Source organism: Somniosus microcephalus, chromosome 5, assembly GCF_052327205.1.
Source record: "Somniosus microcephalus isolate GS21.2 chromosome 5, FLI_Smic_1.0, whole genome shotgun sequence".
NCBI lineage: Eukaryota > Metazoa > Chordata > Chondrichthyes > Squaliformes > Somniosidae > Somniosus > Somniosus microcephalus.
The window spans coordinates 257,242,784-257,270,551 of NC_140991.1; the positions used below are offsets into that span (position 1 = coordinate 257,242,784).

Here is a 27,768-nt window from a genome sequence, read left to right on the forward strand (position 1 = left end):
GTAGAGAGACGGGGGAGAGGTAGAGAGACGGGGGAGAGGTAGAGAGACGGGGGAGAGGTAGAGAGACGGGGGAGAGGTAGAGAGACGGGGGAGAGGTAGAGAGACGGGGGAGAGGTAGAGAGACGGGGGAGAGGTAGAGAGACGGGGGAGAGGTAGAGAGACGGGGGAGAGGTAGAGAGACGGGGGAGAGGTAGAGAGACGGGGGAGAGGTAGAGAGACGGGGGAGAGGTAGAGAGACGGGGGAGAGGTAGAGAGACGGGGGAGAGGTAGAGAGACGGGGGAGAGGTAGAGAGACGGGGGAGAGGTAGAGAGACGGGGGAGAGGTAGAGAGACGGGGGAGAGGTAGAGAGACGGGGGAGAGGTAGAGAGACGGGGGAGAGGTAGAGAGACGGGGGAGAGGTAGAGAGACGGGGGAGAGGTAGAGAGACGGGGGAGAGGTAGAGAGACGGGGGAGAGGTAGAGAGACGGGGGGGAAGAGGTAGAGAGACGGGGGGAAGAGGTAGAGAGACGGGGGGAAGAGGTAGAGAGACGGGGGGAAGAGGTAGAGAGACGGGGGGAAGAGGTAGAGAGACGGGGGGGGGGAGGTAGAGAGACGGGGGGGGGGGAGGTAGAGAGACGGGGGGGGGGGGAGGTAGAGAGACGGGGGGGGGGAGGTAGAGAGACGGGGGGGGGGAGGTAGAGAGACGGGGGGGGGGGAGGTAGAGAGACGGGGGGGGAGGTAGAGAGACGGGGGGGGGGGGAGGTAGAGAGACGGGGGGGGGGGAGGTAGAGAGACGGGGGGGGGGGGGGGGGGTAGAGAGACGGGGGGGGGGGAGGTAGAGAGACGGGGGGGGGGGAGGTAGAGAGACGGGGGGGGGGAGGTAGAGAGACGGGGGGGGGAGGTAGAGAGACGGGGGGGGGAGGTAGAGAGACGGGGGGGGGAGGTAGAGAGACGGGGGGGGGAGGTAGAGAGACGGGGGGGGGAGGTAGAGAGACGGGGGGGGAGGTAGAGAGACGGGGGGGGGGGGAGGTAGAGAGACGGGGGGGGGGAGGTAGAGAGACGGGGGGGGGGGAGGTAGAGAGACGGGGGGGGGAAAGAGGTAGAGAGACGGGGGGGGGGAAAGAGGTAGAGAGACGGGGGGGGGGGGAAAGAGGTAGAGAGACGGGGGGGGGGGGGGGGGGGGAGAGAGAGGTAGAGAGAGACCGGGGGGGGGGGGGGGGGGAGGGAGGTAGAGAGACGGGGGGGGGGGGGGGCCGACAGATAGCCAGCGAGGAGAGTGCGGGCGGGCGCCCCCGACAGAGAGCCAGCGAAGGGGAGGGAGAGAGAGAGCGCGAGGGTGAGTAACATTGGTTCTGACCACTATAAGACAATGCATTATGGAAAATACATGCGCGCGCGGGTGCCAGATGAAGATAGGATCAGGATTGGCTGTGAGAATCCCCACAGGTCAATAGACACGATTAAGATTGGCAAATTACAGCCACTGCAGTGTGGAACCGCGATCACCGCCTGAGGTACCGTACTCATTGAATTTGCGAACGGGGGTGGACAACAACTCCAGGAGACCTGGGAAGGGAAGAATATGGGACAGGAAAGAAAAAGTAAAAATTTAAAGAGTTTAACAATTATAATCTATTTTGATCATATGTACCATTCATTTTCACCCCACTAAAATTGCTAAGATCACCTACACTGCTTAAAGACAGGCATGTTTCAACTGGAGTATTCCTAGAGATCCAAAGTGACCATGTATATTTTTATGCATGGTGTACCATTAAATCAACCAATAATCATCCATAAGCACATCGTAAAATCCCTCGAGAGTGTGTCAATAGCTTCTTCATTAAAAGGTGAGTAGAAGTTGATCTGTCACATTGCTTCCAAATAAAATAGAGCAACTGTTTGTGCCTAGGACAAAATTTTCAAAACTCTGCTCGACACCAGCATGTGATGCTGATAGAGGCCGGGGGCAGGGGTGGGTAGAGAAAAGAGATATGCTTTTTCTGCTGCCACTCGCTTCCACCTCACCTTTAGGCTCCCCTGCATCATTCCCCAACCAAGAGGGTGGCCACCTAACCCATACTTCAGGCTTCAGTTAATGCATTCCTGGAATCCATTGCTAAGAAGTGCCCGAGAGAAATCCAGGGCAATCTCCTCCCTGAATTTTCCCCAGCCTTTACTTACTATTTCGAACAACTCAACCAAGATCAGTAATATACTGCAAGAAGTAGCTGCTTAGCTCAGTTGGTCGAACTCTCACCTTAAGAGTTAAAACGTTCCGAGTTCATGCCCCACTCCAGGATTTGAGCAAAAATCTAGGCTGATACTTCACTGTAGTACTGAGGGAGTGCTGCATTGCGTGAGGTGCCATCGTTTCAATGAGATGTTAAACTGAGGTGCCCTGTTTACCTGATCAGGTAGATGCAAGAGATTCAATGGAATCTGAATGGAATCAAATGAATCTGAAGAGCAAGGAGCTCTCCCTCTGTCCTGGCCAACATTACCAAAAATGGATAGCCGATCATTCATCTCATTTGCTGTTTGTGTCATCTTACTGTGCACAAATTGGCTGCTGTATTTACCTACAGAACAATGACTACACTTCAAAAGCAATTCAATGGATACGAAGCACTTCGACATATCCTGAAGATATTAAAGGCTTTACATAATGGAAGTTCTTTCACAGAGAATTTCAGGTGTGAATCCCACAGACTGAACCCCACTCATAAAATGGTAACGATGCAGGCTAGAGACATTATATCAGAGTCATGAAGCAGATTTCCCCAGTACTCCAATAATAATTATGCTCATTGTGAGAACACTCCACACTGGCTAACTCGTAAACTGCCAGGAGGTTTGTCACTGCTGTTATGCAGATACAAAAAACTGTCGATGAACAACAACAAAAAACAAGCAAGGGTCAACACAATTTACATGCCATTTAAACAACCTACTATAACTTAATTGTACAACTGCTTATGTATTGTTGGGCTCAGTCATGACACTACTGGTCAGACAACCACAAAAGGAAGATACGAAGCACCTGCACAGTGGGATATTTGAAATTCAAGTTTCTAAATAAAACCTGTTCACAAGGATAAAATGCATTTCTCTAAAAAGAACTGCTCTTTGTGTAAATGTGGAATGATGTACTGAATCTCCTGCAGCACACAGCAGCTTTCTGTGCCAATATCAGACAACTTGAAGACATATTTCATATACATTTTATTCAGAAACTGCACAGATTTAATTCATGGAACTAATTTCCAAGCAGAATTACTATTGCAAATACCTTGAAACTTCACAACAAAAACCAACAGGAAACCCTTGTAACTTCCTGGATTATTAAAACAGACAGTAACAGCTGGCATTTATTGCAACATGTCTTTAATGTAGCAACACATCCCAAGGTACTTCACAGGGAGAAAAGAAACGGACGTTGTGCCTTTGTGGGAAGGCTATGGTGCGACAGAGCTTGGTCGAAGAATTGGGTTTTACGGCATCTTTTTAAAGCCAAGGAGGGAGATTGGCAGACAAAAGGATTGAAGGGGGAAGTGCCAGGGGGTAATGGAGAGAGAGCTGACAGCTCTGCCACAGATGGAGTAGGCGAAGGTGGGGAGGGAATGCCAGAGTCAGAGAACCAAAGGATAAGGAGCACTGGAGAAAATTAAAGAGGTGGAGGGGATGTTGGCCATGGAGCAATCTGTAGATGATGATTTTAAACTCAATCTGTTGGTGGACACAAAGCCAGTGTAGGTCAGCAAGGTTGAGTGTAATGAGCCAGTGGGGACTGCTCCACTAAATATTTACTCCTCGATTACAGTCCAGCTACTAAGGTATCTTTGGTGTGCTATATTTTCATAGCAAAATTGATTAATTAATAGCACAGATTTAAAAACATGGGTTTGATCTAATAGCCATTATGGAGACATGGGTGCAGAGTGACCAAGGATAGGAACAAAATATTCTTTTAGAAGAGACAGGCAAGATGGAAAAGGCACAGGGCAGGAGGGAGCCCTGACAATAAAGGATGGGATAAAGACAGTAGAAAGGATTTTAGCTCAGAAAATCAAGAAGTAGAATCAGTTTGGGTAGAGCTAAGAAACAAGGGGCAGAAAACACTGGTGGGAGTAGTTTATAAGTCCCCTAGTTGTAGTTTCGGACAGAGTTTAAATTATGAACTTAAGAGGTGCATGTAACAAGGGTAATACCGTGATCATGGGGGAATTTAATCTTGAGACAGACTGGGCAAATCAAATTGGCAGTAATAGTGTGGAGATGAGTTCATGGAATGTACTCAGGATAGTTTTCTAGATCAGTATGTTGAGGAACCAACTAGAGAACAGGCCATTTTAGATCTAGTATTGTGCAATGAGAAAGGGTTAATTAATAACCTTGTAGTAAAGGAGCCTTTAGGGAAAAGTGATCATAATATGATAGAATTTTACATCGAGTTCGATAGTGAATTGGTTAAGTCCAAAACTAGGGTCTTAAATCTGTACAAAGCAAACTATGTAGGTATGAGTGGGCGAGTTGACTAACAAGATTGGGAAACTAGTTTAAAAGATATGATGGTAGATAAGCAACGGCAAACATTTAAAGAATTAATTCATAATTTGCAACAAATATACATGCCCCTGAGGAATAAAAATTCCACGGGAAAAGTGATCCAACCGTGGCTAACCAGAGAAGTTAAACATAGTATTAGGTTAAAGGAAGAGGCTTATAATGTTGCCAAACAAATAGCAATCCTGAGGATTGGGAGGATTTTAGAATTCAGCAAAGGGTGACCAAGAAATTGATAAAGAAAGAGATTAAGAGAATATGAGAGTAAACTAGCAAGACATAAAAAGATTGTAAAAGCTTCTATAGGTATGTAAAAAGGAATAGATTAATGAAAGTAAACATGGGCCCCTTAGGGGCAGAGACAGGAGAAATTATAATGGCAGAAACATTAAACAAACACTATGTGTCTTCACGGTAGAAGACAGAAAAAACATTCCGGAAATAGTGGGGAACCAAGGGTCTAGTCAGAATGAGGAACTTGAAGATATTAATATTAATAAAGCAATAGTACGGGAGAAATTAATAGGACTAAAAGTCGACAAATTGCCTGGACCTGATGGCCTACATCTAGGATTTTAAAAGAAGTGGCTACAGAGAAAGTGGATGCATTGGTTTTGATCTTCCAGAATTCCCTAGATTCTAGAACGGTCCCCGTGGATTGGAAAGTAGCAAATATAACCCCACTATTCAAGAAAGGAGGGAGAGAGAAAATTACGGCTCATGGATTTTTTTTTTTTTAATTTGTTCATGGGAATTGAGCGTTGCTGGCAAAGCCAGCATTTATTGCCCATCCCTAATTGCCCTCGAGAAGGTGGTGGTGAGCTGCCGCCTTAAACCGCTGCAGTCTGTGGTGAAGGTGCTCCCACAGTGCTGTTAGGTAGGGAGTTTCAGGTTTTTGACCTAGTGACAATGAAGGAATGGCGATATATTTCCAAGTCAGGGTGATGTGCGACTTGATGGGGAACTTGAAGGTGATGGTGTTCCCATGCATCTGCTGCCCTTGTCCTTCTAGGTGGTAGAGGTCGCGGGTTTGGGAGGTGCTGTTGAAGAAGCCTTGGTGAGTTGCTGCAGTGCATCTTGTAGATGGTACACACTGCAGCCACGGTGCGCCGGTGGTGGAGGGAGTGAATGTTTAAGGTGGTGGATGGGGAGCCAATCAAGTGGGCTGCTTTGTCATGGATGGTGTTGAACTTCTTGAGTGTCTTTGGAGCTGCACTCATCCAGGCATGTGAAGAGTATTCCATCACACTCCTTACTTGTGCCTTGTAGATGGTGGAAAAGCTTTGGGGAGTCAAGAGGTGAGACAGTCACTGTAGAATACCCCGCCTCTGACCTGCTCTTATAGCACAGTATCTATGTGGTTGGTCCAGTTAATTTTCTGGTCAATGGTGACCTCCCCCCCACCAGGATGTTGATGGTGGGGGATTCAGCAAAGATAATGTCGTTGAATGACATGGGCGGTGGTTCGACTCTCTCTTGTTGGAGAAAGTCATTGACTGGTACTTGTGTGGCACGAATGTTACTTGCCACTTATCAGCCCAAGCCTGAATGTCGTCCAGGTCTTGCTGCATGCGGGTACAGACTACTTCACTATCTGAGCAGTTGTGAATGGCGCTGAACACTGCAATAATCAGCGAACATCCCCATTTCTGACCTTATGATGCAGGGAAGGTCATTGATGAAGCAGCTGAAGCTGGTTGGGCCAAGGACACTGCCCTGAGGAACTCATGCAGCAATTTCCCGGAGCCGAGATGATAGGCCTCCAACAACCACAACCATCTTCCTTTGTGCTAGGTGCGATTCCAGCCAGTGGAGAGTTTTCCCCCTGGTTCCCACTGACTTCAATTTTACTAGGGCTCCTTGATGCCACACTCGGTGAAATGCTGCCTTGATGTCAAGGGCAGTCACTCTCACCTCACCTCTGGAATTCAGCTCTTTTGTTCATGTTTGGACCAAGGCTGCAATGAGGTCTGGAGCAAAGTGGTCCTGACGGAACCCAAAACTGAGCATCAGTGAGCAGGTTATTCGTAAGCAAGTGTTGCTTGATAGCACTGTTGACGACACCTTCCATCACTTTGCTGGTTGGGAGTAATATATTAGCATGGAGAAGGGTTTTGGCTAACGGATAGAAAACGGAGTAGGAACATGCGGGACATTTTCGGGTTGGCAGGTGGGGTACCGCAAGGATCAGTGCTTGGGCCTCAGCTATTTACAATCTTTATTAATTACTTAGATGAGAGGACCGAGTATAATGTATCCAAGTTTGCTGAAGACACAAAGTTAGGTGGGAAAGTAAGCTGTGAGGAGGACACAAAGAGGCTGCAAAGAGATATGGACATGTTAAGTGAATTGGCAAGAACATGGTAGATGGAACATAATATGGAGAATTGGAAAGTTATCCACTTTGGTAGGGAAAAATAGAAAAGACGACTTTTTTAAATGGTAAGATACTGGGAAATGTTGGTATTCAGAGGGACCTGGGTATCCTTGTACACAAATCACAAAAAGTTAGCCTTTATTAAAAAGGGATTGGAGTATAAGAGTAAAGACGACTTACTGCAATTATATAGGGCCTTGGTGAGACCACACCTGGAGTACTGTGCAGAGTTTTGGTCTCCTCACCTAAGGAAGGACATACTTGCCTTAGAGGGAGTGCAACAAAGGTTCACCAGGCTGATTCCTGGGATGAGGGGATTGTCCTAGGAGGAGAGATTGAGTGGACTTGGCCTAAATTCCCTTGGGTTTAAAAGAATGAGACGTGATCTAATTGAAACATAAAATTCTTACGGTGCTTGACAGATAGATGCTGGGAGGATGTTTCCCCCGGCTAGGGAGTCTAGAACCAGGGGGTCACAGTCTTAGAATAAGGGGTCGGTCATTTAGGACTGAGATGAGGAGAATTTCTTCACTCAAAGGGCTGTGAATTTTTGAAAATCTCTACCCCAGAGAGCTGTGGAGGCTCAGTCATTCAGTATATTCAAGACAGATTTCAATAGATTTTTGGATACGAAGGGATCAAGGGATATGGAGTTGGGGTAGAAGATCAGTCATGAGCTTACTGAATGGTGGAGCTGGCTCGAGGGACCGAATGGCCTACTCTTGCTCCTATTTCTTATGTTCTTATGCAATAAAAGAAAGTCAAAGTGATTCACATTCTGTAGAACCCCAAAAGTGAGTTACTGGCCAATAACCTAAGCAACAATGTTAGAGACCATTAATTGCTTCATCGCAAGCCACACAATGTGGATGCACATGAAAGTTAGAGGTATGTTACTTTAAACCTATGGCCAGGGCAGCACTACTTTGTAGGGCGTAGTGATACCGTAGTACCACTCCTGGCCATAGGGGTATAAATAGTACTGTGGGTACTGATCTCCCCTCAGTTTCCCGCCTGTTGGTATTAAGTAAAGACCTACGTTGAATCTTCCAAGCTGTCTCGTCATTATTGCATTAAGTATAGACACATACTTTATACTGGCGACGAGTAAGGTTCGAACTCACCAGTACACGGTGCAACAAAGGAACGGTAGCAGTACGGAGAGAGAAGAAGAGAGGCTTCTTACCAGCCAGCCTGCAGAGTCCAGCGTCGACTGAAGGAGGCCACCCAGCACTCCGGGTTCGGGAGGAGCAGCAGCAACGGAGCGAGAGAGAGAGGTTTCCAGCGGAGGCTGCGGCAGCTGAGAGAAGAGGCTGAACAGGCGCTCCAGCCACGGGGCAAAAGTCCACCCAGGGCCAGGTAAACTGAAATCCTTCCCGGGGAACGGGAGCTGCAAGGGCCAGAATGGGCAGGCGATCTGGGGAACAAACAGAGCCACAAGGACTAGCAGGCCACGAGAGGGGAAGGTCGTTGTTAATAGCGGCGGTGGCAATAACGGGAGCTGCAAGGGCCAAAAATAACGACGCTGGAGAGAGGTCGTTGACAGCAGAGGGAGAACAGGCGGGAAAAACGCCATCTAGTGGAGAAAGCGGGAAAAGTTTTTTTTCTCTTCAAAAGTTTAAAATGGCTAAAGAAGGTTGTTTGTCAGCATTTGTTGAGGACACAGAAGAGTGGGATGCCTATATCGAAAGGCATGAACTTTATTGCATAGTAAACAAGGTGGAAGATGACCAAAAGGTAGCAACCTTATTAAATTTTATGGGGGCAAAAACATACGGTCTGCTGAGGAATCTTCTTACTCCAGACAAGCCAGCAGACAAAACGTACGCCCAAATTGTTGATACGTTAAGGGAACATTTAAACCCTAAGCCACCATTTATAGCGGAAAGGTACCGCTTCTACAGATGCGACAAAGGGATGATGAGTCGCAGGCAGCCTATTTAGCTGAGCTCAGAAGGTTGTCCAAACATTGTCAGTTTGGAGCCATATTGGCGGACGCGATCAGAGACAGATTTGTCTGTGGCATGTTAAATGAGAATACACGTAAACGGTGCCACGCCCATCGTCCCAGTTATAAAGAAATCTGCAAATAACACACCAGGGGAACCAAAGAAGGTTCGCATTTGCGGGGATTTTAAGATAACTATTAACCCAGTCCTGCACATGGTACAGTATCCGCTGCCGCGGATAGAGGACATATTCGCATAGTTAGCTGGGGGTAGACACTTTACGAAGATTGACCTTTGTCAAGCTTATTTACAGATGGAGGTGGAGCAGGACTCGAAAAAGCTCCTAACGATTAACACACACAAGGGATTGTACCAGTACAATCGCCTGGTATTTGGTGTGGCGTCCGCCCTGGCAATATGGCAGAGGACCATGGAACAGGTCCTACAGGGCATTCCAGGAACGCAATGCTACCTGGATGACATCCTGGTGACAGGACAAACGGATAACGACCACCTCGCTAACCTGGAGCGAGTACTTCTGCGGTTACAACAATACGGACTCAGGGCGAACAAGCAGAAATGTGAGTTTTTCCAGGAACGTATCTCATACTGTGGTCACATTATAGATAAGGAAGGCCTGCATAAGTCCCCGGAAAAGATCGAGGCAGTAGTGAAGGCCCCGTCCCCTGAGAATGTATCTCAGTTACGATCATTCTTAGGCCTTATAAACTATTACCATAAGTTCCTCCCGAACTTATCGTCCATTTTACATCCACTAAATTCCTTGCTGCAAAAGGGAGTCTCCTGGAATTGGGACGAAGCGTGTGAGGCTGCTTTTAAAAAGGGTAAACAACTCATTACATCAAAAGGAAGTGCTCGCACACTTTGACCCAAAAATGCCAATGAGGTTGGCATGCGACGCCTCCCCGTACGGTATAGGGGCAGTGTTGTCACACAAATTTCCCAACGGGACGGAGAGGCCAATAGCATTTGCCTCAAGGTCGTTAACTACAGCCGAAAGAAACTATGCGCAAATCGACAGGGAGGCCCTCAGTCTGGTGTGGGGTGTAAAAAAATTCCACCACTACCTGCATGGGCAACGTTTCACACTACTGACGGATCATCAACCATTGGTGTCGATATTTAATCCAACAAAAGGGGTGCCCCTGATGGCGGCCCAAAGGCTACAGAGATGGTCACTGTTCTTAGGAGCACACCAGTACCTTATCGAATATAAGGGTACCAAACAGCATGGCAATGCGGATGGCCTGTCGCGGCTACCCTTGCCTGCTGAGATCGAAGAGATAGTACAGGACCCCGTGGAAATATATCATACGGCTGTTATGGAACACTTGCCCATCACCAGCCAATGTATCGAGCGGGAAACACGGAACGACCCGACATTGGCAAGGGTTTACGAATTAACCGTGAAAGGCTGGCCGGCGCAGGGTGACGCATCATTGCCGGCGCTTTCGGCAAGGAAGGACCAGTTGTCCATCTGCCGGGGCACATTGATGTGCGGAGCCAGGGTGGTGGTCCCTCAAAAATTACAACATAAAGCGTTGCAGGACTTACACGAAGGTCATCTGGGGGGTGTCAAAATGAAAAGCCTCGCCAGAGCCTACGTCTGGTGGCCCGGCATTGACAGGGACATTGAGGAAGTAGCAAAAGCGTGCCAAGGGTGCCAGATGGTACAGAACGTACCACCACAAGCCCCACTACATCCGTGGGAGTGGCCCTCAACACCGTGGCAAAGGATCCGCGTGGACTTCGCTGGCCCCTTCCTGGATGCGATGTTCCTTATTGTAGTGGACGCCCATTCAAAATGGCCGGAGGTCGTAAAGATGTCATCAACAACAGCCGAAAAGACGGTCGCAGTCTTAAGGACCATTTTTGCCCGAAACGGGGTGCCCGAGCAAGTCTGTTCGGACAATGGGCCACAATTTGTGGCAGAAGAATTTCAAGCATTCCTAAAAAGGAATGGAGTGCGACATTATACGTCCGCACCATATCATCCTGCTACAAATGGGCTGGCAGAGCGATTTGTACAGACTTTTAAAAAGGCCATCAAGGCGATGGGGGAGGAAAGGTTGCCACTACAACACAAGGTGGACAACTTCCTAGTCGCATACCGTAATGCTGCACATACGGTGACCAACCAGGCCCCCGCCGTCATGTTCTTTAATAGAAGGTTAAGGTCTCGCCTTGAATTGCTCAGACCAAACATTCGGAGAGATGTGGAAAACCGAGTATTTCGTAGGGCTCCTGACAGACAGACACGGAGCTTCGAGGTGGGGCAGCAAGTGTTGGCCCGTGATTATAGGAATGCAAAGTGGCGGTCTGGTACGATAAAGGCCCGCCAGGGACCCTTGATGTACACAGTTGAGACAGGGGAAGGCATAATCAGACGACATGCTGATCAACTTGTGGAGTCCAGAAACCCAACTGATTCACTACCTCAAACGTCTCAGCACATTGTTACAGCGGAATCACGGCCCAGCTCGTTGCTACAGAGGTCTCAGGATTGCGAGGAGTTCAGCACTCCAGTGATCTCCACGGCACAGGATGTGCCATCAGACACCGACGAGTCCAGCGATGAAGGGGTGACGGAAGTACCGCCGCCTACACCGAGACCGACTAGAGAAAGACGTTATCCTAGTCGAGACAGGAGGCCTCCTCAGAGACTGAATCTATAACATGTTTCTGTTATATATATATATGTAGACAACTCTTGATGTAAATATGTTATGTATATTGTGTTACCAAATGCTATTAGCCCTAGTTATGGGGCATCTATTGACTTAATTGCACGGGTATGTTTTAATTAAAAAGGGGAGGAATGTTGTGTATGTAATAGGTATGTTACTTTAAACCTATGGCCAGGGCAGCACTACTTTGTAGGGCGTAGTGATACCGTAGTACCACTCCTGGCCATAGGGGTATAAATAGTACTGTGGGTACTGATCTCCCCTCAGTTTCCCGCCTGTTGGTATTAAGTAAAGACCTACGTTGAATCTTCCAAGCTGTCTCGTCATTATTGCATTAAGTATAGACACATACTTTATAGGACCCAGGCCTGTTCAACAAAGAGCAGCCAAGAACAGTCACAATAACAGCCTCTGCAGAAAACAGAAACAGTTTGTAGGAACTAGGAAACCTTCGTGGAAAGCCTCTACTCTTAAGAGTACCAACAAGCATCTCAATTTTAGATGACAAACTACACTAAAGATTTTAAATACAAATATTGTTAATTATTTGTAAAGAATTAACAAAGGCAATAACTACCAATCGGCTGCTTGATGAAAAACACTGATATTTTCAAACGGAATCTTCAAAACAAAGCTGCAAAGAAATTATGGCATCAAATCTATCAAAAATGTGGGCTTTCCACAGATCTACCATTTTGAAACCCAGATTTTAAAATGGCAGCTTCGAATAAAGCCTAACTGCAGTTAGTCCACCATGTCCTAATTTACATTTAAAACCCACTGCAACATGTGGTGCTCAAACACACAGCGTGTTAATGTGATTAGTAGCTGAAAAAAAAAATCTGTATATGACCAGTCTGTGGAGAGTTCCAAAATTTCTTGCTATTCTGGGAATGTATTTCTGTCTCAGTGCAGTGTTGAATGAGACCTACACAAAGTACTACACTACCTTGTGGCACTCTTGCAGGTTTACAGAGAATCATTTACAGCAGATTACAGGGAAATTCCAGACGGTATATTTAATCATTTGTATGAGGAGTTTTGAAAAATATGCTCCTTGCGTGCAACAGATGGTGTTTGTTTAATTCACATAGTTCAACAGAAAAACACTCCACACTTAATACTGCTTTTTAAAAAAAAGGTTTGTTCCTCCATACCTCATTCTACAGTATTTGCCAAAATTTCCTGAGGGGAACATGCCCAGTATAAACACATTCAGAGCTAAAATATTGCCCGACATGGTTACATTTTCAATACTACAGTACACAGCCCACTGAATTTTTATCAGCATAATTTAATGAATATTTACCCAAAGATCTACATGTAATTTGCTGTCCAACATCAATTTACAACCATGGTTACAGAATCTGTTAAAGAGCACCCTTTAGAGTGGGGGTTTTGAGAAAAAAAATCCCGTGCCACAGTTCAAAAGGTCAGATAATGGATCTTTAGAAATTGTAGCAGGAGTTCTGCGACTAATAATCAAAGTTAATGTTCAATGAGCACCACAGTGCAGCTGTAGGAGCAAACACTTCAGAATACAGAGGCTACAGGGCTGCCCAATTGGGCATAGGTCTGACGAACCAAATGCCCTCCTCCAGTGCGACAATTTCTATGATCTACGGACAGGTAATGCACAGTATATTTAGTATACTGAGCCACTTAAAAACATAACTGGTCTTATATCACATTTACTTTACCACAGAAAGCAGTCTCAATAGAAGTGCCGCCATAAGCAGCAAGGAAGTTATGCTGAACCTTTATAAATTACTGGTTAGGCCTCAGCTGGAGTAGTGTGTCCAATTCTGAGCACCACATTTTAGGAAGGATGTGAAGGCCTTGGAGAGGGTGCAGAGGATGGTACCAGGGATGAGGGACTTCAGTTATGTGGCGAGGCTAGAGAAGCTAGGATTGTTCGCCTTAGAGCAGAGAAGGTTAAAGGGAGGTGTTCAAAATTATGAATGGTTTTGATAAGAATAAATAAGGAGAAAGGGTTTCAGGGGGGTCAGTAACCAGAGGAGACAGAGTTAAGATAAATGGCAAAAGAACCAGAGTGGTGAAATTTTTTTTTTTTTTTTTTTTTTTAAACACAGTAAGTTGTTATATTCTGAAATGCACTGCCTGAAAGGGTGGTGGAAGCAGATTCAATAGTAACTTTCAAAAGGGAATTGGATATATACTTGAAAAGGAAAAATTTGCAGGGCTATGTAGAAAGAGCAGGAGTGGGACTAATTGGATAGCTCTTTCAATGCACCGGCACAGGCACGATGGGCCAAATGGCCTCCTTCTGTGCTGTATGATTCTATGATAATAGCATAAATGTGGTGGTATTGCCTCCAGAGGTTCCAGCACATCTCCAAAAACGGTGGTTTTCACAGCCGCCAATGCTGCTCCAAGATATGAACAGATCAGTTCTGCCAGGTGCAGCCACTGGTTTTCGGTCACTGGCAGGCTGAGTGACTCATCCCTCTCTCAGAGGCAAGCAACGCAGCCTGTGTGCACTTCCTCAGCAGCCAGAAATGGTCCCAAATAGGGTAGCCAACTCTAGTTAGTCATATTCCTGGAGGCCGCATCACATGACCTCCCTCCTCCGACTGCCCAATCAGCCTTTTTCCCCCATTTCCAATTTTTTTTTTAATGTAATAAACAAGCTTTCAAAGAAAATTAAAAAACAATTTAAAAAAAATTCAATAATACCCCTATGATTTTTCTCCTGGGTTGCTCACAGTTGTGTCCAGGAAATTAAACTTTAATTCCTGGAGATTCCTAGACAATTGGGAGTTGGGGGGGGGGGGGGGTGGAATTGGCAACTGTAGCCCCAAACCATAACTCAAGAACAAATGTACATGGGCAAATGTTGTATCCGTGGAGTTTCTATGCAGTTCCAGTTACTGTGGAACCTGTTCCTCAATGTAAAGGTGGTCAGCTTCCTCCTAACGCAGTTAGACAATATAAACACATTAGATGGAGAAAAGGCTCAATACCGGAGCTAGCCACACTGGAGCAGGTCTTAATGTACTACTAAAGAGTCTACAGTCTAAGCGACCCTCTTCCCTCTCTTTCCCCCCTCCCAGCACACAGGCCAGAAAGAACTCTGCCAATAACACTATGCAGTGGCGGTGAGAAGAGCAGCAATCGCACATTGAGAATATCTGCAAATAAGCTTCATTTTCATAGAGCTCCATTCAACAATAACAATTTGCATTTATTTAGCGCCGTTAACGTCGTAAAACATCCCAAGGCTCTTCACAGAAGCATCATCAAATCTGACACCAAGCCACACAAGGAGATATTAGGGCAGAGGGGTAGGTTTTAAGGAGCGTCTTAAAGGAGGAAAGAGAGGTAGAGAGGCGGAAAGGTATAGGGACAGAATTCCAGAGCTTAGGGCCTTGGCAGCTGAAGGCATGGTCGCAGTGGTGAAGCGATTAAAATCAGGGATGCGCAACAGGCCAGAATTGGAGGAGCGCAGAGATCTGAAGGTTGTAGGGCTGGAGGAGGTTACAGAGATAGGGAGGGGCGAGGCCATGGAGGGATTTGAAAATAGGGATGAGAATTTAAAAATCGAGCTGTTGCTTAACCAGGAGCTAATGTAAGTCAGCGAGCACAAGGGTGATGGATGAACAGAACTTGGTGCGAGTTAGGATATGGGCAGCAGAATTTTAAATGACCTTTTATGGACGGTGGAAGGAGGAATGCCGGCCAGGAGTGCGTTGCAATAATCAAGTCTAAAGATAATAAAGGCATGGATGAGGGTGTCAGCGAGCTGAGGCAGGGGCGGAGTCAGGCGATGTTACGGAGGTGGAAATAGGCAGTCTTAGTGATGGCATGGATATATGGTCAGAAGCTCATCTCGGGGTCAAATACCCCATCAAGGTTGCGAACAGTCCGATTCAGTCTCAGACAGTTGCCAGGGAGAGGGGTGGCGAGGGAACGGAGTTTGCGGCGGGGACCTAAGACAATGACTTCGGTCGTCGCAATATTGAGTTGGAGGAAATTCCTGCTCATCCAGTACTGACAATTTAGAGACAGTGGAGGGATCGAGAGAGGTGGTGGTGAAGTAGAGCTGGGTGTCATCAGCGTATATGTGGAACCTTGCTGTTTTTGGATGATGGCGCCGAAGGGCAGCATGTAAATGAGAAATAGGATGGGGGCTAGGATAGATCCTTTGGGGGACACCAGAGGAAACGATGCGAGAGCAGGAAGAGAAGCCATTGCAGGTGATTCTCTGGCTACAACTGGATAGACAAGAATGGAACCAAGCGAGTGCAGTCCCACCCAGCTGGACAACGGTGGAGAAGGATGGAGTGGTCAACCGTGTCAAAGGCTGCAGACAGGTCGAGAAGGACGAGGTGGAATAGTTTACCGTGGTCACAGAGACATAGGATGTCATCTGTGACTTTTATAAGAGCTGTTTCTGTACTGTGGCAGGGGCGTAAACCTAATTGGAGGTATTCAAACATGGGAGTTCCGGGAAAGGTGGGCACGAATTTGGGAGGCGACAACACATTCAAGGACTTGAGAGGTTGGGGGTGGGGGGGGGGGGGGGGGTAAGTCTCCAAGGACGGAGGGGGTGGGGGGTCGTTCCCCCCCCCCCCCCAAAGAACAGTCTGTCTCACAAACACCAAAACTACAAACAGGCAGCTGTTGGTACAGTATCTAGGATTTAGAAAGGCCACATTATCCAAAGTCTCAAATTAACTATAGTGACATCTTGCATAGAATCATTGAAATTATAGACCAAAAGGAGGCAATTCAGTCCAGTGAGATGGTGCTTGTGCCAGCACTTGAATGGGAGCCATCATCTGTAATCCTGCCCTTTCTCCATATCCTTTTATATTCTTACTCTTCCAATACTTATCCAATTCCCTTTAAAATGATGGCTGCAGCCTCTGTCCCAGGTGCCATTTGTGGTAAAATATTCCATGTTCTAATAACTCGCTACATGAGAAAAACTCTTCTAAATTCCTTCAGTCTTCAACTGATCACCCTCAACCAATGTCTCTCATTACCAATTTACCAACCAGTAGAAACAAACTTAGAGCTAAGTTCTAACAGACTAGCCTAGAGCTAATGGTACTGGACTAGTAACCAAGAGATCATGAATTCAAATCCCACCACAGCAAGTTATAAAACTGGTAATTTGTCAGCTAGCACCAGAAAATGACCATGAAAATGACTGGACTGTGGCAAATCATTCACAAATGTCCTTCAAGGAAGGGATTCTGCCACCTCTACCTAGTCTGCCCTACAGACCAGCCTCACATCCCTAGAAAACATTTAAAAAATAAACCGCATAAAACATTTCATAATTTGGAAAGCTTCTATTTGTTTCCCCCCTCCCCCTTAAAATTCACTATTCCAGTGAAATAAATTCTCAATTTTCATACTTTCCTTCACAACTCTAACCTCTCATTCCTTATATCATTCTAGCTAATCTTTGCTGTACCCTTTCCACCCTACACGCAGGGTGCCCAGTACTGCACGCAATACTCCAACTGTACGCAATACTCCAACTGTGGCCTAATTAATGCTCATCTCAACAGGATGTATCTACATAAAAAGGTTCCCAAATCATTAACTCCACATGTGATGCAAAATTACACAGAAATAATGCCACCCACCTCACTACCACACACGCAGAGCTGAACTACACTGGTACCAATTAAATTCTACAACAACTGTATAAAATAGTTACCACCTCTCCAGATTTTTTTTTGCAAACTGCTTTTCTCACTTCCGAGGAGACCGGAAGGCAGAGGATTTGCTCCCATATATCGCCAACATTGCTCATCAACAAACCACTTAGAGATCCACCGCGACTCACTACCCTTCCTTAATTTAGCAAAATGTCTCACGTCTACTTGGCATCTTCCCCACCAGACAATCTAGTGAGACAGTCAAGACCACAAATCGAGCGGGGAAAGCGGACGTATAGCCACAGCCCACCGCCTGGTGATGTACTGCAAGGACCTATTTTCATTAAAAACAAAATTCAATGACAAAGTCATATAAAGGTCGGCCACCAACTCCCACATCAATTGGCCAGATGAAGTTAAAACTGCCAGTATTGTTAGATCAGCAACCAGGAAGATCAGTTTTTTTCTTCTGGATCTTGGCACCTATCGCTTAACTGACTGTACCTAGTAAAAGCTCTACACCAGCAACAGCACAATCTTTGCGTTCCCACCAATAATATAGTAGTGGTGTATAAATTTGCTTCCCACAGAGGTTTTGGTCATCATAAGGCCACTAACTAAAGACCTGCATTTATATAGCACCTTTCATGACTTCAGGACATCCCAAAGCACTTTACAACCAATGCAAGTACTTCTTGAAATAAAAACAGAAAATGCTGGAAATTCATAGAAACATAGAAGATAGGAGCAGGAGTAGGCCATTCGGCCCCTCGAGCCTGCTCCACCATTCAATGCGATCATGGCTGATCATCCAAATTCAGTACCCGGTCCCTGCTTTCTCCCATACCCCCTGATCCCTTTAGCCTTAAGAAGTATATCCAACTCCTTCTTGAATATATTTAATGTATTGGCCTCTACTGCCTTCTGTGGTAGAGAATTCCACAGGTTCACCACTCTCTGGGTGAAGAAATTCCTCATTTCTGTCCTAAATGGCTTACCCCTTATCCTTAGACTGTGTCCCCTGGTCCTGGACTCCCCGACCATCGGGAACATCCTTCCTGCATCTAGTCTGTCCAGTCCTGTCAGAATTTTATAAGTTTCAATGAGATCCCCGCTCATTCTTCTAAACTCCAGCGAGTACAAGCCCAATCGACCCAATCTCTCCTCATACGTCATTCCTGCCATCCCAGGTATCAGCCTGGTGAATCTTCACTGAACTCCTTCCATGGCAAGAACATCCTTCCTCAGATAAGGCGACCAAAACGGCACAAAATACTCAGGATGTGGTCTCGCCAAGGCCCTGTACAACTGCAGCAAGACATCCTTGTTCCTGTACTCAAACCCTCTCGCTGCGAAGGCCATTCAAAAGTACTTTTTGAAGTTGTAATGTAGGAAAACTGGCAGCCAACTTTCACATAGCAAGGACTCACAAACAATGTCATAATGACCAGATAATCTGTTTTAGCGATGTTAAATAATTACTTTGTGTCAGTCTTCACAGTAGAGGAAAAGGAGATGATACCCAACATTCCTAGCAAACTTATAATGAATCAAGGGCTGGAACTCACTAAAGTTAAAGTAAGCAAGAACACAGTATTATAAAAAGTAATGGTACTAAAGGCTGAAAAATCCCCAGGACCTGATGGTTTCCACCCTGGGGTTTAAAGGAAGTAGGTGAGGAAATTGCAGATGCTTTAGCCGTAATCTTCCAAAGCACTCTCAATTCAGGAATTGCCCCTTTACATTGGAAAATTGCAAATGTAACTCCATTATTTAAGAAAGGTGAGGGAGAGAAACTAGGAAATTAGACATGTTAGTCTATCATGTTGTGGGGAGGTTATTGGAATCTATAATTAAGGACAGAGTGACTGCGCACTTAGAGAAATTTGAGCTGATTAGAGAGAGCCAACATGGATTTGTAAAGGGTAGATCACGTCTAACAAACCAAATTGAATTTTTTAAGGAAGTAACGAAAGTGGTAGACATGGATGAATTTTATATGGACTTCCAGAAGGCATTCGATAAGTATATAAGATACCGTTAGCTAAAATTAAAGCTCGTGGAATTGAAGGCAAATTATTGACCTGGTTAGGAGATTGGTTAAACGGTAGGAGGCAGTGAGTAGGGATAATGTGTATGTACTTGAATTGGAAGGAAGTGGCTAGTGGTGTCCCACAATGATCTGTGCAGGGGCCTCAACTATTCACTATATTTCTTAATGACTTAGATAACACAATAGAGTGTCATATATCCAAGTTTGCCAAGGACAAAGATTGGTGGTATAGCAAGTAGTGTAGCAGAAGCATAAAATTACAAAAAAATTGATAAATTAAGTGAGTAGCCAAAACTGTGGCAGAAGGATTCCAATGCCAGTAATTGTGAGGTCATCCATTGTGGACCAAAAAAGTATAGATCAGAGTATTTTTTACATGAAAAGTTAGGAACAGTGGAGGTCAAAGGAGATTTAGGGGTCCATGTACACAGATCACTAAAATGTAGTGGTCAGCAACGTTCCCGTTAAGCTGCACAGCCGTGTAGCAGTCTGGAGGTCCCGCGCAGGCCACTCACTGGCTTTTCAATGCAAGAAATCGCGTACGCATGAAAATTTGAATGGGCTGCGCAGCCCATTAACGGGACCGCACAACCCAAAAAAATGAGAGAACACATTGGTAGTCAGGTACCAAAAAAAAATCAAAAATGAAAAGTTAGCCTTTATATCTGGCGGGCTAGAATATAAAGGGGAGGAAGTTTTGTTACAGCTATACAAAGCCCTGGTTAGACGACATCTGGAGTACCGAGAAGGAGGGCAGCGCAGGTTCACCAGAATGTTACCAGGGCTCCAAGGGTTAAATTATGAGGTGAGATTACATAAACTAGGCTTGTATTCCCTGGAATATAGAAGATTAACAGGTGATTTGACTGAGGTTTTTAGGATTTTGAAAGGAATTGATAGGGTAGATGGAGGGAAACTTTTTCCACTGGTGGGGGGAGTCCAGGACAAGGGGACATAAACTTAAAATCAGAGCCAGGCCATTCAGAAGAGAAGTTAGGTAACACATCTTCACACAAAGGGTTGTAAAAGTGTGGAACTCTCTCCCATAACAAGCAGTAGATGCTAGCTCAATTAATAATTTTACATCTGCGATCGATAGATTTTTGTTAGCCATGGATTTTAAGGGCTATGGAGCCAAAGCAGGTAGAAAGAGATCAGCCATGATTTCAGTGAATGGTGGAACAGGCTCGAGGGCCTGAATGGCCTACTCCTGTTCCTACAATGTTGGTTGATTTTTTTTTTGATAACACTCTTGTGAAGCGCCTTGGGACATTTTATTATATTAAAAGGTGCTATATAAATAAGTTGTTGTTGTAATTCAGGGATAACTGTTGGCCAGAACACCAAAGAGAACTCTAGGGGTTGATGCCATGATAAGATTATGCTGTATTTTTGCGCAGTGCCCAATTTGTCACTGCCACCCTGTGCACGGTCCCCCTTTTGTCATCAATTCACAGGGTGACTGGCAGCACCATTTGAAACTGAAGTCTGGGGAGTGGCATATGTAGGTTGCTGACCCAAGACACAGACAGTAATATAAGTCTATTAGTGATGCTTGATCACAAGAGATCTGTGTAACTGACGTCAGCAAGAAGCAGGATGTGAATACCGTATATGAATATTAATTACTTCAGTCAGATCAAAGTACAAACTCATACAGTTAGATGGTAGTCAGCGAAACATAGTGGGGGAATAAATATCTAAGAGCTTCTGGCTACAACCACTAAAAAGCAGCATTGTATCTGTCAATTGGTGGCTGTGGCATCCTCTTATGCTCTGTTCCTTTAAATAAAGCACCATTGTATACAGCTCCCTTTGATGTACTATGTGTAGAAATGTTTTGCTTTCCAATTTGTTTTTTAATGTATTTGCCAGTGGGACAACACTTTGGAGCAGAAGAAATTTTGGAGGGAGGGAGGGAGGGAAACAGGAAAAAACCACTACATTAGGATTACATAGGGTAAACAGCACAAAAACAGGCCATTTGGCCCAACTAGTCCATGCCGGTGTTTATGCTCCACTTGAGCCTCCTCCTGTCTTTCCTCATCTAACTAACTATCAGCATAACCTCTATTCCCTTCTCTCTCATATGTTTATCAAGCCTACCTTTAAATGCATCTATACTACTCGCTTCAACCACTCCCTGCGGTAGTATGTTCCACATTCTCACCACTCTCTGGGTTTCTTGGTGACTATCTTATATTGATGGCCTCTAGTTTTGCTCTTCTCCACAAGTGGAAACACTTTCTCTGTATCTACTCTATCAAAACCTTTCATAATTTTCAAGACCTCCATTAGGTCACCCCTCAGCCTTCTCTTTTCAGGAGAAAAAAAAAGAGACCCGGCCTGTTCATCCGTTCCTGATAGGTATAACCTCGCATTTCTGGTATCATCCTTGTAAATGTTTTTTGCACCCTCTCCAGTGCCTCTATATCCTTTTTATATGGCGACCAGAATTGTACACAGTACTCCAAGTGTGGTCTAACCAGGGTACTATACAAGTTTAGCATAACTTCCCTACTTTTCAATTCAATCCCTCTAGAAATAAACCCTAGTGTTTGGTTTGCTTTTCTTATGGCCTTGATTACCTGTCGCTACTTTGTGATTTGTACTCAGAGATCCCTTTGCTCTTCTACCGCACTTCGATTCGTATTATCCAAGTAAGATGTGACCTCCCTATATTTGTTACCAAAATATAATACCTCACATTTATCTGTGTTGAATTTCATTTGTCAATTATATGCCTATTCTGCAAATTTATTCATGTCTTCTTGTAATTTGTTGCAGTCCTCCTCAGTATTGACTATCCCCCCCTCCAATTTGGTGTCATCTGCAAATTTAGAATGTGTGTTTTTGATTCCAAAGTCTAAATTGTTAACATAAATTGTGAACAGTGGTCCCAGCACTGATCCTTGTGGAACACCACTTCCCACCTTCTACCACTCTGAATAGCTACTCTTTGCCCCTACTCTCTGCTTTCTGTCTTGAAGCCAGCTAGTTATCCATTTTGCTACTTGTCCCTTGACTCCACATGCTCTGACCTAATTTATTAGTTGATTATGTGGTACCTTATTGAAGGCCTTTTGAAAATCTAGATAAATTACATCTACTGCATTACCCGTGTCTACTCTCTCTGTTACCGCTTCAAAAAATTCAATGAGGTTGGTCAAGCAATCCATGCTGACTATTCATATTATTATTTTTGGTTTCTAGATGTTCTATTTTCTCCTTTAGTAGGGATTTCATTATTTATCCTATGTTAAGCTGACTGGTCTATAGTTCCCTGGACATGTTCTATCTCCCTTCTTAAATATAGGTATAATAACGTTAGCAATCCGCCAGTCCTCTGGCACTACACCTTGTTCTAAAGAATTATTAAGTATGTGCAGCAATGCCTCTGCTATCTCTTCCCTAGATTCTTTTAAAATGCACGGATGTAATCCACACAGACCAGGGTTTAATTCTCTTTGAGTTTGATTAGTTTATTTAATATTTCTCCTCTTTTTATTTTAAATGCAGTGATCTCACTTCTAATCTCATCGTCCAATGTCACACAGAATCACAGATGTCATGTCCATCTGTTCTGCCTCCCTAGTAAATACTGAAGCAAAGTAATTATTTAATATTTCTGCCATCCAGTGTGTCTCATTAGTGTTTAGTTTGTTCTTTCCTTTTAGCGGAATATATTTTTCCCGGACTCTGTTGAACACCATTTTAAATATTTCCCACTGCTGTTCCACATCATTGTTTGCCAATATTGTCGTCCACTTTATTTTCCCCAAGTTCTATTCTCAGTCCCACAAAAAATCGGCTTTTCTCCAATCTATTATCCTGGTCTTCGTCATACTTCTGTCACTCTCAATTATTATCTTAAAGCATACTATATGATGGTCACTATTGCTTAGATGTTCCCCTACTTTTGCTTCTTTTCTCTGCTATGGTTCATTCCCCATTACTAGATCCTATAGCGAATCCTCCCTTGTTGAGCTTCTTACATATTGGGTTAGAAAGGAGTCTTGTACACATTCCCTTATCCCCTTCACCTACCCCTTCTGGCCAATTAATGTCAGGGTAGTTGAAATCCCCCATGATTATTCTTCAATGGGTTTTACTCGTTTCCCTAATTTGTTTGCATATTTCTTCCTCCACCTCCCTTCCACTATTAGGTGGTCCGAACACTACCCATATTAGTGTAATTGATCCTTTATTGGGGTAAAAAATTGGGTAGTGCCCCCTTTGGGCCGGGGACAGCAACGCCCACCACCTCCCCTTCAACTAGCGCCGCCCCGGCCGCAGGTAGGCCTCCCCTGACCCCAGCGGACATAGCACCCGGCGGTAAGTCGGGGGGCACCACCCAGTATTACAGCCAGGTGCTGCGCACGGGAGGTGTTAGCGGCGCCGCGCCCAGGCGCTAGTTAATTTGTGCCCCGTTAACGCCCTCTTGGGCGGTAACGGGAGGCACAAATCAACCGAATTTGGCCCCATGATCTTTTCTCTCTATCTACATGGATTCTATTTTTGTCTTGCTGATCGTTGCGTCACCTTTTTCTACTGCCATTGTTATCCCTAATAAGTACAGCTACTCCACCTCCCCTTTTTCCCCCCTCTATCTTTTCTAAATGTTATACCCTGAAATGTTTAATTCCCAGTCCTGATTTTTCTGTAGCCATGTCTCAGTAATCCCTACAATGTCTGGTTCCTCGCAACGTATTATTGCCTCCAGTTCCCCTGTTTTATTACGGACACTGTGTTTTAATAGCAGTTCCTCTCATTTTATTAACAATCTTTTTACACTCCTGTTCTATAACTCTATTTATTCCCTGGCCATCAATGTCCTCCCTTACTTTATTCTTTCCTATGCTCTCCTTTCTTGTTTTGTTTATATTTAGGCTGGTTTCATTTCTTGTAGGTCCCTCCTCCCATCTTACTAGTTTAAAGCCTTTGCCACCTCCCTATTTACCCTTTCCTCTAGAACACAAGTTCCATCCCGGTTCAGGTGGAGCCCGTCCCATCGGTACAGCTCCTTTCTGTCCCAGTACTGGTGCCAGTGTCCCATGAAATGCAACCCCTTTTTCCCACACCAGCTCTTTAGCCACATGTTAATTCTCCTGATCTGACTGTTTCTAAGCCAATTTGCACGTGGCTCGGGCAATAATCCAGAGATTACTACCCTCGAGGTTCTGCTTTTAAAATTTTGCTCCTAACTCTGGATACTCCCTCAGCAAGACCTTCTCCCTGTTCCTACCGATGCCGTTTGTTCCGACATGGACCACAACAACTGGATTTACCCCCTCCCTTTCCAAATTCCTCTCCAGTTGCCTCAAGAAGGGTAGGCAACACATCCTTTGGAATTCTCGTTGGTGGTTACAGAGGATGCTATCTATCCCACTAATGTCCCATCATTACCACACTTCCATTCTGCTCTCTCCCCCATCTCGCCACGCCCCACACAGCTTTCTGAGCCACGGTGCCTTGGTCTGCATTGTGGCTGTCCTCCCTCACAGGTAGCGAGTACAATGTACCTGTTAGACTGGACCAGTGTCTGTGGGACCGCCTTCTCAACCTCTCCTAAGTCTTTGCTACCCTGCTCCCTAACAGTCACATCCTCCCTTTCCTGAACCTGTGCTTTCCTCTGGGGTGTAGCTGTTTTCTGGGTAAAACTATCCAGAAATTCCTCCCCCTCCCTTATATTTCAGAGTGTGTGTAAATCGCACACCAGCACAATGACTGAAGCGGAGTGACTGAAGGCAGAGACATGTCCTGCAGATGTGGGAATCCGTGACAGTCTTGCTGTCCACAAACTCTGCCATACTACAGTCCCGACACATAGCCTACCCTGCCATCTCTAGTCTTTTTTATTTATTTGCTTATTGATGGCCTGAATTAATTTAAGTTTTTATTCAAATGATTATTTATAGTTATATTAATCAGTTTATCTAGTTAAGTTATTCATTCAATAAAGTATTAGTTATAGATCCCCAGCTCTTAGTTTAAACCACTGCCTAGCTTAGAGAAAAAAAAGTTGCAAAACTCACCAACCAATCGCCTACCTGCTATCCTGTGGAAACAAAAGCAGTACCTCCTTCCCACTCTCTCCAAATTCCCAAGTTTAACACTCTGTTTAAGTGCACTCTGTGCGCCAGCAGATAGTGTTTACTTTTATACCTTTGGAGCCACATCCAAGTTACAACTAACATTCAGCTCCCTGCTCACAGTAATTAGCACCTATTCAAGACAAACACTCCCAGCTGACTGACAGCTAACTGCCACTGACAGGCAATTTCTGTTAAAGTTTCAAGTTAAATGCAAAATGTTAAACTAAATGTCACTTTTTACAGCTAATACTCACTATGGGGGACGGGGGCAGGCCACTGCTGGTTCAGCGTGGCAGAGAGACCAGACTCTGTTTCAGTTACTGTTGGTGTGGATTCCAGGGAGACTAGAGAATGGAAAGAAAGGTAAAAGAGCAGTTAGGTGGTCTGATTCCAGGCCTGTGGCAAGGTTGCTCGACTTGGATCTGGGCAATTCCTCCCGCTTCGCAGAGAAGTATGAAGTGATGCATTTTGGTAGGAAAAATGAGGAGAGGCATTATGAACTAAATGGTACAATTTTAAAGTGGGTGCAGGAACAGAGAGACCTAGAGGTGTATGTAAAAACAAAAGACCTGCGTCTACATAGCGTCTTTCATGACCACTGGACGCCCCAAAGCGCTTTACTGTCAATGAAGTACTTTTTGAAGTGTAGTCACTGTTGTAATGTAGGAAACGCAGCAGCCAATTTGCACACAGCAAGCTCCCACAAACAGCAATGTGATAATGACTCGATAATCTATTTTAGTGATGTTGATTGATGGATAAATATTGGCCAGGACACTGGGGATAACTCCGCTGCTCTTCTTCAAAAATAGTGCCATGGGATCTTTTACGTCCACCCGAGGGGGAAAACGGGGCCTCGGTTTAACGTCTTATCCAAAAGACGGCACCTCCGACAGTGCGGCACTCCCTCAGTACTGCACGGAAGCTCAACGTAAACTCGAGGAACAGCACCTCATCTTCCGATTAGGCACTTTGCAGCCTTCCGGACTCAATATCGAGTTCAACAATTTCAGATCATAACCTCGGCCCCTATTACTTTTTTACTTGTAATTTTGCCACTCCTTTTCCCCCCCCCCTTTCCTTTTGTTTCACTCTCCCACCTGGCAGCTATCTCTTGCCCTGCCAGTACACTTCACACCTAATCTCAGCCTATTACCATCTCGTCTGGCTTCAAATACCTTTTATTGTCTCTTCTACTTCTTTTATCTCTTTCACTTCTTTTGTCCGATCGCAGCCCTGCCTTCGATCTATTTTCTTTTCTTTCCAGTTTTGAAGAAGGGTTCGACCCGAAACGTCAACTCAAATTTCTCTCCACGGATGTTGCCTGACCTGCTGAGTTTTTCCAGCATTTTCTGTTGTTATTTCGGATTTCCAACATCTGCAGTATTTTGCTACCGTGTCAGCCTAGGTTTTTGTGCTCAAGTGTCTGGAGTGGGACTTGAACCCACAACCTTCTGACTCAGTGCTACCCGCTAGCCATGGCTGACACACAAATCTTTGAAGGTGGCAGGACAAGTTGAGAAGGCGGTTAAAAAAACATATGGGATCCTTGGTTTTATTAATAGAGGAATAGAGTACAAAAGCAAGGAAGTTATACTAAACCTTTATAAAACACTGGTTAGCTCTCAGCTGGAGTATTGTAGCCAATTCTGGGCACTGTTGGATATTGTGAAAAGATGTATGTTAGATATCTTGGGGCGTTAAGGGTTAACAGTCACACTTCTTTGCATCTTGGAGTAACATGCTTTCCAATACAAACACTGAAGTGTCATGTGGAGAAAGCATGACTTTTGTCTTCTGATATTTTCATCATGCAGTCTTATCTATATTTTCCTTTGATGTAGCCAAAATATGGTGTATGACAGAGCATGGTTTTCAGCATTTCTTTGGAGAGCTTGTAAGATACAGAAACCAAAAAGCCACTCTCTGTATACAGTTAGGCTGATCATGTGTACTGTGTATCAATAAAGTCTGTTCCGTATACTCCACTAGAGTGTCTCGTGCCTACTTGAAATGTGTTGTTGTGAACCAGAGGAGGAAGGCGGTTGACTGCTAACAGGCACCACACTTTAGGAAGGACATCAAGGCCTTGGAAAGGGTGCAGAAGAGATTTACTAGAATGGTATCAGGGATGAGGGACTTCAATTATGTGGAAAGACTGGAGAAGCTGGGGTTGTTCTCCTTAGAGCAGAGAAGATTGAGGAGATTTGCTAGGTGCTCAAAATCACAAATGGTTTTGATAGAGTAAACAAGGAGAAACTGCTCTATGGGAGAAGGGTGGTTAACCAGAGGACACAGATTTAAGGCGATTGGCAAATGAACCAAAGGAACATGAGAAAACATTTTCCTTTAAACACGGCGTTGTTGTGATTTGGAATGCACTGTCTGAAAGGGCAGTGGAAGC

The 27,768-nt window shown here is 45.0% G+C and overlaps 1 protein-coding gene across 1 annotated transcript in view; it reads right to left on the minus strand.

The window, feature by feature from the left end:
* LOC147117669 (protein Jumonji-like) overlaps window positions 1–27,768 on the minus strand; it is a 434,885-nt gene that overhangs the window by 219,225 nt on the left and 187,892 nt on the right. Inside the window, 1 exon segment of the mRNA XM_085988853.1 lies at window positions 25,619–25,708. Within this exon segment, the coding sequence (XP_085844979.1) occupies window positions 25,619–25,708 (90 nt within the window).